Source organism: Gallinula chloropus (genome assembly GCF_964237585.1).
Source record: "Gallinula chloropus genome assembly, chromosome: 1".
NCBI classification, from domain to species: Eukaryota; Metazoa; Chordata; class Aves; order Gruiformes; family Rallidae; genus Gallinula; species Gallinula chloropus.
This window is the reverse complement of record NC_140085.1, coordinates 100,667,657-100,687,744: the sequence shown is the minus strand read 5'-3', so window position 1 is coordinate 100,687,744 and position 20,088 is coordinate 100,667,657. Positions and strand designations below refer to the sequence as shown.

The window sequence follows — 20,088 nt, the reverse complement described above, 5'->3', positions numbered from 1 at the left end:
GGCACCACCACTGGGCAAGGACTAGCCCTGGTGTGGAGGAGGCTGGGGTCACCGTGGGGTTTTGGGGAGGGGGCTGCCCGAACACGATGAGGGACAGGGCGGGCACACAGGCTAAAACTTTGGGGAAAGGCTGGCGGCGGCCCCGCTCAGGCTGCAGTGAATGGAAGAGAAACCGAGGCTGAAAGCGGCCGGGGAAAGCCCTCCAAAGGCCTCCCGGCAGCGCACAGATCCTGGGCCAGGCTCCCGCTCGGGAGGCGCCCAGGCTCCCGGCGGAGGAGGAGGAGGGCGTGAAACTGCCCAGTAGTTTCAATAGAAAAAGCAGCAGGGGAAACGCTGCAAGAGCCTTTCGTTTTCATTTTTAAAAAAGAGAAATATTTAATTTCTGTGAGGTGGCTGCGTTTCCACGCGGCAGCTTCATTTCCGAGCTGAGTGTTGTGCCTCTGAGAGCGCCGGGAAAGGAGACAGCCCTGACCAGGAAGGGGAACGCCGACCTCCTTCCCCAGCGCCCCAGGCGCCCGGAGACCCGGGGCACAAGCCCTCCGCCCACGCAGGGGGCAGCGTCGCCGCGACAAGCAGGTAACGGGCTGGGGCGAAGCGCGGAGAGCTGGAACCCGCCGAGCGACCTGTCGGCTCCGGCCGGAGAGACGCCCCGGGCCCCCGCGGCTGGAGGTGCTCAGCCGGCGATCGGTCTGTCGCACCGCCCCGGAAAGCCGTAGAAGGGGAGGGCCTGGCAGAGTCGGCTCAGGTAGCCGAGGCCTACGGATCGCCCCACCGCTACGAATGTCTCTGGGTAGCCGCCTGCTGCTCCCGAGGGGCTGCATATCCTGGCGGCCTCTGTTCGCAGGGCTGTCCGCGTAAGTACCCACTGGGGCCGGGAAGAAGCCTCCTCCCCCGGCGGAGTGGATCGCGGCCTCGGCCGGCCTTGTCGTCCTTCCTCCGCCTCTGTATCCCCCAAGTGAAAGGGCCTCGCCGTGAGGCGCAGCAGGCCCCGCGGCGGAGGGGGAATGGCTGAAAGTCCCCGGCAGGGATGGCCAGCTCCGCCCCTGCGAGACCCGCTGTTGTAGCCGGTCGGCGGAGCGAGGGCAGGGAGTGCCCGGGCCCTGTGCTTATCCCCTCTGCTGGGCCCTGCTAAAACCGACCGGCTAGGCCTCAGTCTACCCCCAAAGTGCAAAAGCTGGGCACCGCCCTGAGCTCCTTGCTTGTGCACTCCCAGAAAATGGTGAACGTGTCCCCGGTGCCACAGTCCTGCCCTTGCATTTTTGCGCTTGGGCTCCAGTGTGACATGCAGCATCAGGGCTGGGCTGCCCAGGAGGGAGCTGACACTCGCTTACTGGTGGCTGCCCACGGCCAGAGGCTTGTGGGGTGCTTTGAAGGAGTATTTTCCCTGAGGGAGATGCAGGTGGGAGGCCAGGTAGCCGGCCTGCTGCTGGAGCTTAGAAGTAGAGGCTCGTACTGAACCTGGAAAGGTTTTATTTTCAATCTCCCTCTCTCTTCCCCCCGCCCCCCAGTGTTTTCCTTGTCAAAGCAGTCCTGGGGAAAGAATTGTGTCCTGAGATGATGGAAAAGTACGTGGCATCAATGGTGCTGAGCGCAGTTGCTGACACACTGGGCTATTACAACGGGAAATGGGAGTTCATGACGAGTGGTCCAGCCATACACAAGGAGCTGGCGGAGATGGGGGGGCTCGGCAACGTCAGCATCAAAGGTTGGAAAGTCAGCGATGATACAGTGATGCACTTGGCCACAGCCGAAGCCCTGGTAGCTGCCGGAAAAAACCCAAATTTAGAGCATCTCTATTCCCTGATTGCAAAGAACTACAAGGAGTGCATGAATGACATGAAGGACAGAGCTCCAGGTAACCTGTCTGTAATGCTGTCCAGGCAGGGATGTACTCTTGCTAATGTCCCTGCCTTTGCTGCTGCTTGGAGCTGACTCTCCCCTTGGCTTTCCTTTTGGCTGGCTGTAGCGTTAATCGTATTTCATGGAAAGGCAAAAGTTTTTCACACTGCCCATTTCAGGATGAACTGAAGAGAATAGAATAAGGCCAGCTGGAGTAGTTTGGGCTTCTCTGAACTAGATGAAAAAGATAATGGTTTGGCTACATTTACAAAACATTCTTACAGGTGTGCTTGAGGCCTGGCCTTGAACTCAGAGGTAGGATGCTAGGGATGTGTCTTTTCCTACGCTCAGTGGATGAAAACTACAAATTAAACTGTGTGTAATGCAGGCCCTGAGATGCTATGTTAAAGCAACACATTGAAACAGAGAATTATTACAGAACTTCTCAATACAAAGGCAATAAATTACACATAAGATATGCTTAAAGGCACAAAGATCCTTGCTTGGAATAATTAAGTTTTACTTTTGGCTAGCTCCACATGTCTGCTTCCTGTGCCAGGCAGGACATTCAGGCCACGGTTGTCTTCTCGAAACTCTACTTCCATTCTGTCTGTTTTCTCTGCGTGGGCACAGCAGTGCTGAGTTTGGGTCACAGGCAGCGGGGGGCTGGCAGTGCATGGCAGTATTTGGGAAGTGTGCCTTGACAGGTGGTGCTGCCCAAGCTATAATATGCAATGTATTCCTGTAGTTCCTAGTAAACCCAAGTCTGCTGACCCAGCTCTTCCTTGAAGACCCCATCTGTCTCTGCTCTCATGGCCCAGCCTCTTTTGGATGCTTGAAGTAAACTTAGATCAGAGTTACTGCAGTGGGCTTCTAATTTGACTCATGCAGGTGGTGTGGAATATCCAGGAAACACTCAAATCCTGCACATTTCCAAGGTAGTCCAGGTTGCAGACCCAAGCAGGAGTTCATGCTGCTTGCCTTTCCACAGTCTCCTCCCACCTTCGTGTAAAGAACCAAACTGCTGCTCCAGCAACTGACACTACCTCTTGAACACAGGTAGTGTCAGTTGTTGGAGCAGCCTAATTAATACACTATTCAGGAAGGGGTAACGATGGCTGCCAGGATAGCAGGAGTCGGAAGGTTAAACTTCCCAGCGACTCGCTGCTGTTTTGACAAAGGAGCATCTTGTGGTTCTCCCTGCTGATGCGGTCTGCCAAGGTGGGCTAACCACAGCTGGCAGTGAGACAGACAGCACCTGGAAGCTATTTTTGCTTCTGATATCTAAGCTTGGTGACTAAAACCTGAGGTGAAAAGGAGAAGAACCTGAAATTTAAATGCTAGCAGTTAATAGCTAAGGATAATAGCACATCTGCTGCAGTCCTTCTGTGCATAACTGAGCTGCAGTATGCCCCTAATCAGTTCCCATATGGAAGTAAAGGATTTTAGAGTAAATTTGCTAAAGACACTAATCTGAGTGCCAGGGAAAGGTCAGCTGAAGAAATGCAGCTTCTTTAGTGGGTCCACAGACGCTTAACCTTCCAAAATTTTGGGGGAAGTGGGGAAAGTAACGTGGCAAAAAAACTGAAGTCTGTTGGGAATGTTCTTGTGACAGCGTTCTGGAGTGCTCCTCCTGCAGCCACCGGAAAGGTGCTCAACTCTTGAGACCTTAAATCACACTCAGCAGCCGAATCCCCTCCGAAGGGAACACCCAACCCGTGCCCTGGCCGGCTGCCTGCAGTGCGGAGGCTCCACACCGTACTGATACATCCCGGTGGTAGAAGCTGCGCGCCGGTAACTTCTTTTGGCAGTCCAGAGCAAGTGGGTTTTAATTGAGAACAGAACCCAAGGTGGGGTTGGCCTGGCCACAGTCGGTGCTCGCTGGGGAACTGCAGCCCACAGGGCGGAGAATGGAAAGTTGCTGCTGCGACTTTTCACGCAGCAGAGAAGAGATTCCCCCTCCCCGCGGGCGGCGGGGGAAAGTCACATTGCTCGCCCACGCAAGGCAGGCCAGACCTGAAAACCAAAACCCGCACCAACAAAGGGATTCCCACAGCGCTCTGAGTCACCAGGCGGCCACGGCAGGGTCTCTCAAGTATGCAGCCCCAAGAGAGAACTCCCTGCCTTGACTCAATGGCAGGTTGGTCCCTACGTCCATTACTGCTGCTTGTGACGTGCCGCAGCCCCCACTTCACTGTTGGTCACAGGTGACGAAGCCGGTGAGTTAAGTGACACTAGCGTGGCCGTGTTTCTTTTATTCCTGGCACAGCTGTGTCTGCCTCCACAGCTCCCCAGGAAACCTTCTGCTTCAGAACTCTGCCTTTCAGTCCAAGTTCTCTCCCTGTGGAATTACTTATGGCTATGTTGTTGTTTTAACTTACCTTTTATGTGTGTACTGACGGATCCCAAACTAGTGTTACTGTCTCTGCTCCTGAAGAGTCTAAATATGGAATGGAAGCCTATTCCAGAAGCAGTGCCCAGTTGTACTTGAGGCTTTCTCAGGTTGTCTTTCTTCACACACTGCTTATTGCTTGTATTCCTTCTTTCCTTAGCCCTCTACTCTCCTCAGGTTACTTTTAGTTTCTTAGTGTAAGTACGAAGGGTCCCAAAACCAGGATCAGGTGGGTTTCCAAAACAGAATTTCCTGATTCGAAAACTCCTACAGCCTTCTTTATTCTTTTTTAAAGCCTGTTTATAAAAAAACCCTAACAAACTGGCAACATGATTTCAGATTAGTCTTTCTAAATCAGCTTTCAAATGTGTTAGTATTTTAACTGTTTAAAAGCACAAGGATAAAGCTTGTGATACTTACAAATCACAAGAGTCTTATCTGTTGTGTACTGGCTTGTTTTACACATTTTTTTTTTCATTCCCAGGCTATCAGTACTTATCTCCTATAGTAATATGCATGGCTTTAAAGCTGCAATTAAAAATTATTGCAGAATAACCACTCTTTCCTTACAGCTAAAGCCTTGTTATCTTCCTCGTTTTCTTTTGACTACAGTTAGTGCAAGAACAATCTCACTTTTGATCAAGGACTGGGTTGCCCGCTCTCAACCTGTTCAGTCATGTTCTGAAGAAAGGTCTTTCTCACAGTTCCAGCAAGATCAGAGTTCGTTTTGCTTTGGTTATGCAGATTTTCATTTTAAGCTACCCTAGTCCCTTTGCTCACCTCCCTTCCCCTTCTCTTCCTGGCAGAAGGTCTCTTTTACCAGGAATATGCGAATAGGGTAGTCAGCACAGCTTTTTACAGATGTGCCTTTGTTTGACAGGTTCTTCCTAATCTCCCATCACAGGCCATAAGTGCAATGCCTAATGTAGTTAAGATTTTGAAAAAAAAAAGCCTCAGTTTTCTGTTGGTTGGAAATTATGCTGATGTCCCTCTTAATAATGATTTTGATACATATTGGCCAGCACTGAATCTGCATGAAAAGCAGATTTGGAGGTCTGAGCAGGTTCCCACTTTGAGAGAGGCTCGCTGGCAGTTCAGGTACAGGTCCGTGGCGATCAGCCCCGGCAGAACCCCGTGCTACTCACGCCAAACGCTTTGCCTGGTGCATCTTCCCCCAGGGAAACACAGCCCTGCAGTTTTCACTCCGTTAGTCACCGGGAAGAAGGATGTGGCAGGAGCATCTGGACTCGTACAGAGGTTGGCTGGCTGTGTAGCACTGCCAAAACCAGCAGGCCTCAACTGCTAGGAAGGATGTGACGGAGGCGCCGCACGAGAGGCCGGTGTGCCGGCCTGACAGGATGGGTGAGGCGAGTGACGCCGCGGGTCACGCTGTGGGGAATTCACAGGAGCTGAAGTGCCCCGACGCTGCGCTCATCCGCCACCCGTCTTTTCCTATGGGGGAGTCTTGCATTGGCTGTTTCCATTCGCAGAGCTGCTTTCAGTTGTCAGGCTTGCTGGGCAATATCCTGGCAGCCACAGGGCAGAGCTGCTTTTTCGGTTTGAGACAGCCATTCATGGGGGGCTGCTCTGCCTGCTCGTGCCACGCAGAGGGCTGAATCCTGCGCTGAGCTAGTAAGCCTGTAACTTAACAGCACTGTCAGGAAAAGAAATGCGCTGGAGTCACTTGGACAAGAACTATAAAGGGATCCACAGGACCTTGTTCCTGACAGCAGCCAGCCGTTATTTATTTTTAGCACTTGCCCAGAAAGCTGTGCCTGGACATGGAATCAACTTTGTAAAAGGGTAGGACAAAGGGGGAATGGATTAAAGCTAAAGGAAGGAAGGTTTAGATTAGATAGTGGGGGGAAGTTTTTTACAGAGAGAGTGGTGAGGTGCTGGAACAGGCTGCCCAGAGAGGTGGTGGATGCCCTGTCCCTGGAGGTGTTCAAGGCCAGGTTGGATGGGGCCGTGGGCAACCTTGTGTAGATCCAGGCCTGGAGGTTGGTGGCCCTGCCTGTGGCAGGGGGGTTGGAACTCCATGATCCTTGGGGTCCCTTCCAACCCAGACCATTCTATGATTCTGTGGAGGTGTTTTGGTTTTGAAGGTGCTGTAAATGCTGTTTGCAGGTAAAACATGGTGCCATGTACCAGGTCCCACTGCCAAGCATCTGCGCGGAAGTGCGGAAGTGCGCAGCGCTGCACGGTGCTTGGTGCAGTCCCTACTGCCATCAGGAATCCCCCAGACCATGGTCGCTGAACCGCACCAAAGGCAGATGAGTAGTAGAGTTACATGAAGTCCCTGGACCAGGCTGCTTCTGCGCTATGCTGTTCTTAGCTTGACTTTCAAAGAAACAAAGCACCTGCAAGTTGCTCAGCTACCTTCTTGGTTCAGCAGCAGCATGTAGGAGCAGAGGACTAATTTTGGATGCTGCTGCTGTTGCCCTGCGTGTGTGAGAGAGGGCTAGGCACGTGGTGGTTAGGTGGCTAGTCTTTTGAGTCCACTGTTGCCGTTGTCCAGCACATTAAAACTTAGATGAAGCTGCTTGAAACCTGCCCTCGATTTGCATTTCTGTGGGAAGAGAAGTATTTAAGATTTGGCCAGAAGGGAAGGCTAGGACAAGATGGCAAGGTAGAAGAGAATCAAAGGGAATATAATGTTTCAAACCTGCTTCCTCTTCCTGGCATTTCAGTGTTTGGGCTTAGCTCTCAGAACTCGTTTCAAGGTCTTGGCTGGGGAAGCTGGCAGGGCTCTGAAATTTGGATGTGTTTGTGCAGATGGCATTATGCTATGAATGTGCTGGCCTAACAAGTGAGTTTCTGAAGAAGCAGCATGGGAAGAGGCAGAGGCATTTCTTCAGAGTCAATAGCAGGACTATGAAAGGGGTGGAGGTGGGGCAAGGAGGAGTTATGGTGTGGCTTCCCACCAGAAGAGAGGCCAGATTGGCTTGTCGGAGCAGGAGAGAACTGAGGAAGAGGGATGAGGTGTATATACAGCCCTGAACAGCGTGGAGCTTGAAAAGTTGTTATTGGGGGAGAATTTAGGGAAATTGTCGAATGGTGGTTTAAAACAAAGGAAATGCTTTGCATAACAAAGTCATGGCTCCGGTGGCCAAGGGGTGTTACAGGAGCCTGAGGGCATGTGTGGGTTCAAGCCAAGGCTACCCGTCCCTGATGGCTGCCTCCGCTGGGGGTTACTGAAAACGGCATTTGGGATCCACTTTCTGAGGCAGGCAGTCTGTGCCCCTCTGCAGGAAGCCGGCTGGATCTGCAGGGGAAACATTGTACTTGCATCCTTTTTTTTTTTTTTTTATAGTCTTTCTCTGGTTCCCTTAGTGTCTGTTAGGAGACAAGCTGAGTGGGCTGCACAAACCCTTGGGCTGACCTCGTGCAGTTGTTCTTCAGCTCGGTGAAGAGCGAGTACAGTGAAGCCCGTTACTCAGACTGTGTTGTGCCATGGTGAGGGAGATACAGTGCATCCATCGCTTTCTGACATACAAACTGTAGCAAGGGAGATCTGGAGAACATTTGGGTCAGCGTAGCAATGGGGAAGATTCCTGGAGAGCGTATGGGATCGCTGTCATTAACGGGTCCTGTAAAGAGGCTAAACAACTGTCAGGGAAAAACACAGACAGACCTGGGGGGGTGCCTTGGATCAGGGATTGATGTGATCTGATGGCCCTCCAACCCTCCTTTATATACGTCTGCCTACATAGATGGGTACATCGTATACCTAATATATATAGTATATAAGTTTGATAGATGAGTTACTACATAGATAGCATGAAATGTAAATACAAAGATTGTAAAATACATAAATGAGCAACTGAATTGTTTTTTATTCCCCATGACTTTTTACATTGTTTTCACTAACAGGAATTATCAGGCCTGATATTATTGGGACTAGGCAGGGGCACTGGCAATGTAATGCAGGACATGTACGTGAGCAGAGGCCCAAATCCCTCAGAGCATGTGATGCTTCCTTTCCTGCCTCCTCGCCTGTGTTCCCTCCATTCCCGAGCTGCATACCGCTGTTGCCTAAAGATGCACATTTATTTCTCTTTCTGTTCTTCCCTTTCTTTCTGTCGGGCCCTGCTGCTCCTGTCCAGGTACCACATGTATGGAGAGTGCGCTGAAGCTGCGTCCAGGGCAGCCGGGTGGCTGGAGAATCCCGTTCAACCCCAAGGGAGGAGGCTGTGGGGCCGCCATGCGCTCCATGTGCATCGGCCTGCGTTTCCACCGCCCTGCTGAGTTGGGTACCCTGGTGCAAGTCAGCATCGAGAGCGGACGAATGACCCACCACCACCCCACGGCCTACCTGGGGTCCCTGGCTTCGGCCCTCTTCACGGCTTATGCGGTGAATGGTGTGCCCCCTCCAGCCTGGGGGAAGGGACTGCTGGATGTGCTGCCAAAGGCGAAAGCCTACGTGCAGAAATCTGGCTTCTTTGTGGAGGAGAACATGGGGCAATGGTGAGCAGCACTGGGGTTTGTTAAAATTAAGATAATCCTCACGTACGAGAGGGCGAGCACTGCTTATGCTTCAGCTTCAGTAATCACATTATGGTAAATTCCTAGGGCAGCACATGGCTGGGATCGAATCTATTCAGAAAGTCGCTGAAGTCCCCCGGGGAAAAATACCTCTAACTTAAAAAAAAGTCAGATTTTGTTTGGGGTACTGTAGTTGTGACATTTTCTGGATCCAGTATGAGGTAGCTAGACTTGTCATCTCAAGCTGCCCTGATCTGATGAAAGCTGGGAAGCAAGGCTGGGGAACAGCACCAGGCTTAGGGCTGAGCTCAGTTTGAAAGTTATAACCAAATCGGGCTGCAGATTCGGCGTGGCCCTGCGCGGGGGCACACAGAGGCAGGGGTAGAGGTTCTCTGCGTTTGGGAGGATGACTCAGTTCTTGCTCTGCGCCTTTGAATCCTGAGCAGCGCGATAGCAGCAGGTGCTGGGCTGCCTTCTCCCATGTGGCTGGAGGGAGGGGAAATCAAACTCACTGAAACATGTCCTCGTGCCTCTTACTGTAAGTCATGTCCCTGGTTTGACGAAGGGCGGACGCCTGTCACGTTGCCAGGCCATCGCTCCGGGACCCTTGACACAGCACGCTTTCAGCTGGCGCCCGCAGCGCCTGTGGGGAGCTCGGGCCTATGCTTCTGCTGCGGGACATCTCTCACAGCCCCTCTGTCTCGTCCTCTTGTTTTGCAGGCACTACTTCAAAGAGCAGTGGGAAAAATACCTGGCAGTGAGAGGCATATCAGAAGGGGCCTCGCCGCCCACCTTCCCGCCCAGGTACGGCGTGGAAGAGAGAGACTCGTTCTACACCTCCCTCAGCTACAGCGGCTGGGCGGGCAGCAGCGGGCACGACGCCCCCATGATCGCTTACGACGCGCTGCTGGGTGCAGGGGACTCGTGGGAAGAGCTGGCTCACCGGGCCTTCTTCCATGGGGGCGACAGCGACTCCACCGCCGCCATTGCGGCCTGCTGGTGGGGGGCCATGCACGGCTTCCGGGGGGTCAACACCTCCCTGTATGCCCACCTGGAGTACAAGGACCGTCTGGAGCGAGTAGCCCAGGACCTGTACCACATCGCCTAGGTAGGGGGAGCTGCAGGGCCCCCCACCCAGAGGTGCACTTCCCGCATCTGCCACTCAAGGTTTTGCAGGTTGATGCAGGAGAGTATAATCCAGAGCCAAGCCTGCTGCTTGTGTCTGCGTGCATTGACTTCAGCGCGGAGGCCATTTTGGGCCTTGGGGCTTGTGGGAAACAGGTAAGGGGAAGCACTTACAAGGAGGTTTGATAGGGGCAGGTAGGGCTCAAGATGGCCTGCTGGGGCTGGGGAGCAAACAGCCGGCTGTGTCCTGGGACAGCGGAGGTTCCTCATACAATTATTTCAGCAAAGGCTTTCTGGCTGGTTTAAATGACTGTGGAAAAACCCCAACCCCACAGCTGCACCAGTGGTGCACGCTGCAGGCTTTCACAGCACTTGCACTGTACAGGTAAGAATGTATAACACTAATTCTGCTAATGGGGGCGTGGGGGTGTGCATGTGTGGTTCAAGAATCCCACCCAAACCCTTATTTCAAGGTACAGGTGGGCAATGAGACAGAAAAGATTGCGTTTTATATCAGCAGAAGATGCTTCTGTAGCGAACTGTATTATTCTGCTTACATCAAGGTTACTAAAGGTTACTTGCTTAACATTTGCTATGGGTAATTCTATTAAAAAATATGGTGTTTTTTTCTTCAAATCCAGACTATGTAATAGTAAAGTACTATTTTCAGAGCTGTGTCAAAACCAGTGTATCCCACTCAATAAACAGGCCTGACATGCCTCAGTTAAGCGTTACATTCTATTATGGGATGAATCAAGAGATGGGAGGGAGAAGTATGAAGAACCAGAGGGTGCAAAGTGTCTCCAAAAGAGAAGAGATATGCATTACCGAGGTGGAGGAGAGGTTAATGCATCAGGGAATGGGTTGGTGGAAGAGGGAGGGGCTGCCTGAAAGGGGGAGCAGGCCAAGGAGCCCAGCGCCCATTTGTGAGGGGAGGGCACGTAAAGTCATACTGAAACCCCGACTTGACAAAAAAGCAGCAGCAACAAGACTCACAATTTCAACACAGTTTACTACAGCTCTCAGGTGTGTTGTATAAAACATGTTTTAGTGCAACATAGTACAAAGTTTTTGTTTTAGGGTTTTTTTGTTTGTTTTTTTTGTTAAAAAAAAAAATCCCAAACATTTTTCCACATCATGCATGGATAGGGTATCTCTCTTTCTTCTTGGGTTTGTTACAGAAAGTTACAGCAGAGAGAGTGGTTTGGAAAGCTTCATGTTAAAACTCCTTACAGGAAGAGTCTGCCTTACAAAAACAGAGAAGGTTGAGACTGGGCAACACACTGCCTGGGCAACACACTGCCAGAGCAACGGAGAAATGTCACCAGCAAGGTACATTCAGGGGTCACCGTGGGAGCTGCTTCCCGGGAAAGCCTGGGCTCAGCGCCAAAGCTGCCAGGCTGGGAAGGGACCTGCTTTGGCCAGGGGGGTGGGGCCACAGGACAGCCCTCCAGGAGAGCCCTGCTCCGGGGCAGGCAGGCTGAAGACGATGGAGCGCGGATCAGACACAGCACACTGCTCTCCCGGGAAAGAATGGCTCCTGCTGACTTAATTCTTTCTCTGGTTTTCCCTTTAAAGCTGAAATGAGTTGCAGGTCCTGCCCAGGAGCAGCAGGTAAAGGAGACACTACATGTAGGGAACAATACCCACTGACTGCAGCTGCTGCTGTTTGCGCCTTGGTTCTTCATTTCCATTCACTTCTCATCCCACTCCTCTCTTTGCAGATGCCTTATCCAGAAAGGGAAGACAAGCGTGTGGGTGTGTGATACGTGTATATATATAGGGTGTGATATTATGCATATGCTGGGGTCAGTAAGTAGTTACGTCTCAAGGAGGCAGACTTTGAGGAGGGGTGACGGGAATTTGGGCTTTCCAGTGGAAGAGGAAACCAATGCCATTCAGGTGGAGGAGCAGAGGTGGCTGATGTCGAATGCCCGAGTGTGGGTTCTCTCCTGGAGCCAGAAGAGAAGGTGCGCGGTGCAGGTCTCCCACCCCAGGCGTCACCGCCTCTGAAACATGAAGGCATCGGGGTCTAATCGACTTGTGCTACAGAGCATCTGCTGAGGTCCTCTTCTCACAGAGAGCTGCCCGACCCTCCTGGAGAGGACAACGGCGGTGGGTACGGCACCTCTCGCACACAAAGTGGGGTGGGGGGTGGGTCTTGTGGCTGCGCCTGTCCGCCCTTGGTTGGCTTCAGCCATGCTGCAGAGAACAAGTGGCTGGATGTGCCAGGAAGACATCAAGGAAGACAACAAAAGGCCATTTTTTTGGCAAACATTTCCTTCCGCCAGACGTAACGCTTCGGGCGTGTGGGGGAGGCGGCGGTTTCCTCCACAGGACAGGGCAGGGGTACTTGGCATTAGGGGGTAGGGGAGCTCAGGTGCCCCACGCGGCCAGAGCCCTGGTTTGGTTGGCGAGAGCCTTATCTTTCACAGAAAGAACAGCATTTCCTGCCGCAGCGGCTGCCTGCGAGGAGAGCAGGTGACTTTGTCAGGAGGGGGAGCTCATGGAGAAACGGCTTCTCCTCCTAAAGCCCCGGAAATGAAACATGGCAGATGCACACACACGCATGGGGGAAGACTCCTCTCGGCCCGCAGCAACAGGGAAGCCCCGGGGTTATTGTGGTGCAGGCTCTTTGCCTTGTCCAAGTTCGCACTGGGAAGCAGTACAAGCTGCAGGGAAACTCGTGACTCGTGGCGGTTAACTACGTGTCCCCGCTGCGCGGCGTGGGCTGCGACTGGGCTTCTTGGCTGAGCCATCCAGGGGTTGTGAACCCAAGCTGCAGAGCTTCCCCTTTCCCCCTTCCTAGAGTCATTACTTTGGTCATGTTGAAGTCTTCAGAGACCGGATCCTGCCACCCACCCTCAGGAAAGTGGGGAACAGAGGGAGGCCTGCCTTGTCACAGGTGGCAGCATGGACACCGGGGCGGAACACCACTCTGGTAAGCTGGACTGTATGAAGACCAACCAAGTCAGGGTTTCCTGGTCTCCTCCTTCCATCCCCCCCTTCAGTTCCTGGAGACAAACTAGATGATTGCTTTTATCCTGACCACAAGCACGCTGAATATTCAGTCTCTCCAAGACCTGGTAACGCTCCCAAAAGGTGAATTGCTCCCTCCTGAGAGAAAAGTTAGATGGAGGCAAGAAGATGCTGAAGCTACAGTCAGTCTTTGAGACGGACTTCCTGATAGCCCAGCTAACACCTCCAGAGGTGGACTTGGCTTTGTCCATTTTGGAAGGGGGAGGAGCTAGCTCAATACACTCTGGGAAAAGACCTTCACTGGGGCACTGAGTCCGAAGAAGAGAACCATTCTGTTTTGGAAAACATACACATTTACTTCCAAAATGATCGTCCTAGGACCAAAGGACCCCTGGGAACTCCTCTCTGTGCGGAGGGCAGGGGAAGCCTACAGTTCTTTGAGAGACCAAAAAAAGAAATGACAACAAAAAAAAAAGTAACAGCCCAAAAGACAGCAACTGATGGGAGCCAAATTAATCCGAGAGGAACATCCGCTATGTACAGAAAGGGCTTGGACCCTCCATCTGTCGCTGTGAAGGGTGCGTGCCCACCGGTGCCTCAGGCCTTCCCGTCCCCGCTGGCTGGGTGCTCTGCAGAACTCGGCCGCCGCGTCGGAGCACAGACGCTGAAACAAACGCAACAAGAACAACAAACCCCACTCTGTTCCTTAGGGTTCCCGGTGTGTCTCTGCTTCTCTCTCTCTCTCTCTCTCTCTCTGTGTCCCTTGGGGCACCTCTCCTTAGTCTATGGTTCCTGGGTGGATGCTGAGGACCGGTGGCTCTAGGCAAGTGGGAGAGTAGTTGAGGTGAGGCTCTTTGATCCACAGCAAGGGGACACCGTTCTTGCCCTCCGAGTTCTTGCTGGAGTTTCGGCTCTTGAACCGCACCAGGAGGATGGTGATGATCAAGATGCCGAAGATGGGGAAGGGGTAGAAGAACACAAAGTAGAAGAGGGCATCATTGGAGCAGATGACAGACTGCAGGGTGGAGCCTGGAAAGAGACACAGGAAGGTCACATTTTGTGGCTTCTCTGCAACTCGAGGCCTACAAAGTTCTTCAGAAACATAAACCCCCAGATGCTTATAAATCTGTGCCAAGGCAGGAGGTGGGGCTCTGAGAAAAATGCTGATACTGGAGAACAGCAGCAGAACACAGTTATCACAGGGCATGTTTTGGCTTTATCCCATGATGAATTTTGTGAGTGCAGATTTCACGCTAACTTACACAGCGGGGAGCCTCACCGAGTGTTCGTTCCCTCAGTGGTAGCACACAGAGGCAGCACACTGGCGTGTCTCCCTTAAGGGCTCACAAAACTCTCATGAACTCAATTATCTCTGGGGCTTCTGAACTATCTGATGGCTTTAAGAGTTGCTGGGAGAAGAGCCTTGTGCCACAGCCTGCACCCTTGAGCAGAGCTAAGTGAAATTCCAGAGTGTTTCTCAATGGGAAGGGTTAAAAACCACTGGGGGGGCAACATTCTCCCCCACTGACTCAGGACACACCCCCACTGACTCGGGACACATGGGTCCAGCAAGTGCTGAAGGAGGGGGCAGCCCCAGCTCAGAGCCAGGTGGAACGTGCATGCTCAAGCCCAAGAAAGAGCTGGGCTACAAGCCATCAAGCTGGCTAGAGAACCACCGGCACCACAGGCTTGCTCCAGTGCAGATGAGACCTGGTCCCACCAATTCCTTGGCCTTTTTACTTTGGCTGAACCAAAGATGTAAGGGGATGCTGGGGGGTCATCGCCTCTTCTTACCTGCATCCTGCACATGAACGGCGACCGTCCCCGACTCCTCCTCTGCCAGCCGGTACCACACGCCATTGGGGTCCGCCAGCCACTCCTCCACGCGGCACGAGTAGTTGCCCGTGTCCGCGCCGCCGGCCTGCAGCACCGTCAGCCGGAAGAGCACTGCCGAGAGCCTCTGGAAGCGCAGGCGGCCCTCCCAGCGACTGGCCTCGGGGCTGAAGACAGCGTCAGGGCCCACACTCAGCACTGCCTCCCTCTCTTCCTCCTCCTCCTCGTCCTCCCCCACATGGCTGCCCAGGTCTTTGGCCCGCAGGTTGTACCATGTCACTGCGAAGTGGGACTCTGGGCTGGAGCGGGACAGGATGCTGCAGTCCAGGGGGAAGGATTCCTTCTCCTGCACCGTGAGGTTGGCGGTGGCCGTGTCCACCTGCAAGGTGGGATCTGAGATGACAGAAGGGGAGAGGTGAGCGCTGAGCAAACGGCTGTCGGCAAAGCCACCCTGTCCAGGCACAAACCGACTGTCACGACTCCAGTGCTGGGCACAATCCAGGCAAAGGCTCGACACAGAGGCCCAGAGGCCTGCCAAACCCCGCAGGTACCTCTGTGGTCAGCCCTGCAGGCGCAGCCTCCTCACTTCACCGCACACTGCCTGGCACAGGGAGGCACAGGAGCTGCCTGCGAGTGCTGTGCTGCCCCTCCCTGCCCACACAGACCCTCGCACCAACTACTGGGCATGTGAGCGGCAGGAGAAAGCCACTGCAGCTCATCCAGCTACCAGAACACGTCGGGAAACACTGAGGTTTGGGGGGTTTGTGTGCTGAGGAGCGGTGTACTAATACCACTACAACTCCCCAGCTACTGGTGCAAAGAACATTGTACTCCACGCTTATTTTGTATTTCTTTGAGAGCATTCAGAGGACTTGAAAATCAGTCTGACAGAAGAGGAGAGGATATTTTCCAGCAATTTGGGAAGTTATTTAGGGAAGAGGTTCCTCCATGGCAACGTCCTCAGCACAGACACAGCAACGACATTTCCAGAAGTCTCCCTCTCTCATTTTTTTTCTTCTCTAGCCCTTGCTGCAAGGCTAAAGAGATGTTTTTACCAAACTGAGATACAGCAGCCAGAACCCAAGATGAATTGATTAAAGGCTGACTTCGAGAGCAATTAACATTTGGTTTAGTCATCTTGCCAGGGAACACATACCCCAGGGATCCCAATCAGTCTGGATCTAAGCTATCATTTAAAGATTAAAAAGCCCGTTCTGACACGGGAGCTGAGTGGGAAGGGCACGCTGAAGGGAGAGGTGCTTTCTCCTCCAGTGAATATAGCTGACCAAGCTCTCCCTTGCTCAGTGCCTGGGTGTCCCTGGAGTAGGGAGCTGCTGTCCCCGGGCTCTCATCAGCTGCTGGGCTGTGGTGCCCAGTAGGGCTTCCCAATATAGCACCTGCCCTATGCTTTTTAAATGGTCCCATAAGGGAAATCTTCATGAAGCCCAGAGCTCTCCTGGCTGTCAGCAACATGAGTGTTTTCAGTTCACCTCTTCCCCAGGAAGACTCCTGAGCAGAACCAGGGAGGAGGAAAGTCCTGAGATTTCTGGGACTACTGAGGCAAAAAGGAGGAAAGGAAGGAAATGGCTTGTCAAAATCAACACAGAGCCTCCCCCACCTCAGCAGGTTAAGCAGAAAGAGGAGAACTGCTGTCTGAGAGTGTGGAGAGGTCATCCCCCCACGCCTGCCTCCCTCCCCCCTCCTGTCCCCTTTGCTCATGATGATAGTCCTGAAAGATAGAGATCCTCGCTAATGAGAGATGAGTCACAAGCCAGTTAAGTCATTTTGTTAAGTACTGGCTGCTGTGAAAGCAAAACCAAACAACAACAACAAAGCACTTCTAGAGAAAAAAAAATATATTATCTTGAATTAGTGTGCTCCCAACTCCCTCTCTTCTTCCCACTCCACATCCTTCCGCAATTCAGAATGAGCCACAAGGATTTCCCCTGCTGTTCACTCACCGCCTCCCCTCCCCTCGGGCAGGGCTGGTAGTTCTCAGCCAGCTCTGCTGCCCAGTTACGATTCAGAGCACTGACACCCAGGAGGAATGGAGTTACGATTAGGAGCACTCACACCCTGAAGGAACCGGCCGGCACCAGGCACCGCCGCAGCACTCACCAAGCGGCTGGTTTACCTGCTGGGAAGTACCCAGCAGATAAGGGCCATAACTATTCCCACCCTGTTCCTGACTGTGGGAAGGGTGATTTTTTCCATCTGTGGATCCTGAATTTGTAAGGGACCTGTGGATGTTATGGTGGGAGCCCTCCTGATCATCTCACAAAGGTCTTGGGAGCCTGGGGAGGTCGCTGCTGACTGGAAGCCAGGTGGTGTTATTCCAATCTACAAAAAGGGTGAGGGAAGACCCAGGGAACTGCAGACCTGTTAGTTCAACCTCAGTTCCTGGAAAAATTCTGGAGAAGGTTGTACTGGGTACTACCTGAAAGGCATTTAAGTAATGCGATCATCAGGACGAGTCAAAGTTTGCAAAGGGAAAGTCCTGCTGAATTCCGCATCTCTCTGTGGCAAGGTCACCTGCCTAGCGGGTGAAGGGAAGGTGGTGGATGTAGTTTTTCGGGATCTTACGAAGGCTTCTGACACTGTCCCTCACAACATCCTTCTGCACAAGTTGTCCAGCTGTGAGATGAGCGGGTTCACAGTGCACTGGGTGAAGAACTGGATGGAGGGGGGAGCTCAAAGGGCTGTAGGGAATGGAGCTACATCTGGATGGCCACCGGTCACTGGCAGTGTTCTTCAGGGCTCAATTCTATGCCTGGTCCTGTTCATCAGTGATCTGGATGTAGGAGTTGAATGCATCACCAGCAAACCTGCTGATGATACCAAACTGGGAGGTGCTGTTGACTCTCTTGAGGGACAAGAGGGATCTATATAGATTGGAGCACTGGGCAAACACAGCGTAACCAGATGGTCAGAGGAGGGGATTGTCCTGCTCTATTCAGCACTTGGTGCTGCCTCACCGTGAATCCCATGGGCAGTTCTGGGTCTGACAGTTTAAGAAGGATGTGAAGGTCCTTGAATGTGTCCAGAGAAGGGAAGGAAACAAAGCTGGTGCATGGGCTGCAAGGCATGTCATGCGGGGAGTGGCTAAGGACTCAGGGTTTTTCTAGTTTGGAGAGAAGGCGGCTGAGGGGTGATCTCGCTGCTCTCTGATCCCTGGGATTCAGTGACAGGACATGTGGGAATGGTTCAAAGCTGCACCAGGGGAGGTTTAGACTGGGCATTGGGAAGCATTTCTTTACCAAGAGGGTAGTCAGATGCTGGAACAGGCTTCCCAGAGAGCTGGTCGATACCCTGGGCCTGTCAGCATTTGAGAGGCATTTGGACAATGCCCTTAATAAAGTGTTTCAAATTTTGGTCAGCTCTGAATTTGTCACACAGTTGGACTAGATGATAGTTTTATGCCTCTTCCAGCTGCAGTAATTCTATTCTATTCTATGCCATGCCATGCCCAGCCCTTTGGAACTGGAGCTTCCTTCCTGGTTTGAACTTCTGTAGCATTTTTTCTGGCACCAGGTCCTGGAAAGCAACAGCGGTGCCTGCAGTGATTCCTGATAGTCGCTGCCTTCCCATTCTGGCATGGCCAAAATGGTGGTGTTAAGGCAGCCAGATCCACCTCAACCACTGTCACTGGCCACAAGGCCTCTAAGTGCCCCCCTGTCTATGACAGGTTCCTCATACCCAGCTCCTGCCCCATGAAGAAGCCTGAGCACCCATGCCAACTGACAGACAAACCCTTGGAAGTACACACCCAGCATCTGCAGAAGGGGAAGCAGCAGCGTGAGAACTGCCCAGACACAAGTAAGGGCCTCGATCTCCTCCACTGCCCTCCCTTCACGCAAGGACCCTGTGCCTGGAGCACATGCCTGTGGAGCGCAGATAGCCTCTGCCATCTCATTCTCAACCCAAATGTGAATAAAACCAAAAGCCTATCCTATCAAATCTGTACAAACATTAATTTGTAGATACAGCAGTGATGAAATCCCGAGCCCAGCTAGCCCTGCTTGCAGGGCTTGCTCCACACTCTTTCCAGAAAAGCAAGTGTGCACCCAAGAAGACATGCATAAAAGCATCAGCACGGTCTGTAGCACATGGGTCCTGCCCTCTGCCTGGACCTGCTGTCAGTGACAGGCAGATGGTGACTCATGCAGTCGGTCCAAGAGAGCAGAGCGCTGCTCAGAGCTGCTGGCACGAGGATCCTCCTCACCTGGCTGCTTGACAGTGAGCGTCATGAGTCCGGAGAGGTCCTCTGCCCGCTTGTACCAGCGGTCACTGGGGTCGAGGAGCCATTCTTCCACACGGCAGTCGTAGGCCCCGCTGTCCCGCACAGTGGCGTTTTGGATGGAGAGGAGGTAGAGCCCTGGGGATGGGCTCTCCAGGTGCAGCCGGCTCCGCAGGTCGCTCAGCGCCACCAGGTCACCGTAGCGCAGGGTGCTCTGCCGGCTCAGCCGGGCCACCGCCTCCTTCTCCGGGTGTCCCGGCCTCCAGACGTACCACTCCACTGAGAGCTGGGATGAGGGGCTGGTGCGGCTGCTGACCACACACTCCAGGGTCACCCACTGGTTCTCTAGCACCGTGATGTTCTTGTGAGTCTGGTTCACCTGCAGGCGGTTATCTGTGGGAAAACGCATGGTGACCGAGGGCTGCAGGGACCCTCTGGCTTCCCACACCCCCCTCCCACATGGCTGCAAGCCTGGGGTGCGATGCAAGAAACAAGGAAGGGGAGGAAAGAAAAAGATGAGGTCGGGGGGGGAGGGAGGGGAAGAGGAGGAAAAGAAAAGAGGACTTGTGTTTCCTAGGGTCTTCTGACCAGGAAACCCTCTGGCAGCGGGAAAAGGGAAAAACGTCAAGGTGGAGAATGGACAACTGATTATAGGGAACCACCACTGCAAAACAAGAAGTGGCACGAAGGCAAAGTCACACACAGTGTTTTGCTGCCTTGGGAATGTCCCTGGTTTGTGCTCCACAATTTCATTAATAGAGGGGGGAAGGGAGGCAGCAATCAGCTCTTTTATGCGAAATGACGTGTCGTACACTCCTAACTCCTTCACAACTTGTTTCCAGGGGTGCAGTTTGGACTTCCCTGGTACAGCTGCTGCAGCAAACAATGGGCACCGTACTTCCCAGAAAGAGGCAGGCGATGCACAGGAAGTGGCAGGTCACAGCTCCCCGCTCCCTGACCATCCCACAGCCATCTTGGGACTCTGCAGACAGAAACGAGGAGCTGGGAGTGGCAGCAAGTGGCACGCTCTGGCCTGCTTTGCTCCTTGGGACCAGGCAAAGCTGTGCTAGGGACCACACAGAATATCCCTCTTGTACTCCAGTCCACAGAGCCTGGGTCTAGCCAAACAGAGCAAATGCATTAAGTGTCCCAGGCCAGCCCTGCTGTACAGGTTCATCCCTCCTGCCTGAGTTCTATC

At 53.0% G+C, this 20,088-nt stretch overlaps 2 protein-coding genes across 2 annotated transcripts in view; one reads left to right on the top strand and one right to left on the bottom strand.

Annotated features, from left to right (window-relative positions):
* The first annotated feature begins 744 nt into the window (after positions 1–744).
* ADPRH (ADP-ribosylarginine hydrolase) lies at positions 745–10,564 on the top strand. The gene is made up of 4 exons (XM_084268772.1): positions 745–854; positions 1,509–1,855; positions 8,338–8,698; positions 9,437–10,564. Exons 1-4 carry the CDS (start codon positions 781–783, stop codon positions 9,822–9,824), a joined length of 1,170 nt encoding a protein of 389 aa, XP_084124898.1. The 5' UTR covers positions 745–780; the 3' UTR covers positions 9,825–10,564.
* A 3,034-nt stretch (positions 10,565–13,598) lies between these two features.
* IGSF3 (immunoglobulin superfamily member 3) overlaps positions 13,599–20,088 on the bottom strand; it is a gene marked incomplete at both ends in the record, with an annotated part of 97,350 nt that continues 90,860 nt past the window's right edge. The window contains 3 exons of the mRNA XM_084261515.1: positions 13,599–13,849; positions 14,615–15,046; positions 18,876–19,283. Of these exons, the coding sequence (XP_084117641.1) occupies positions 13,599–13,849; positions 14,615–15,046; positions 18,876–19,283 (1,091 nt within the window). The remainder of the gene's footprint in view (positions 13,850–14,614; positions 15,047–18,875; positions 19,284–20,088) is intronic.

Bases quoted from the DNA above. Each gene is read 5' to 3' on its own strand.
- ADPRH (XM_084268772.1), top strand. From the start codon at position 781: ATGTCTCTGGGTAGCCGCCTGCTGCTCCCGAGGGGCTGCATATCCTGG. The intron at 855-1,508 runs GTAAGTACCCAC...CCCGCCCCCCAG, and splicing joins CTGTTCGCAGGGCTGTCCGC to TGTTTTCCTTGTCAAAGCAG. The intron at 8,699-9,436 runs GTGAGCAGCACT...CTTGTTTTGCAG, and splicing joins GAGGAGAACATGGGGCAATG to GCACTACTTCAAAGAGCAGT.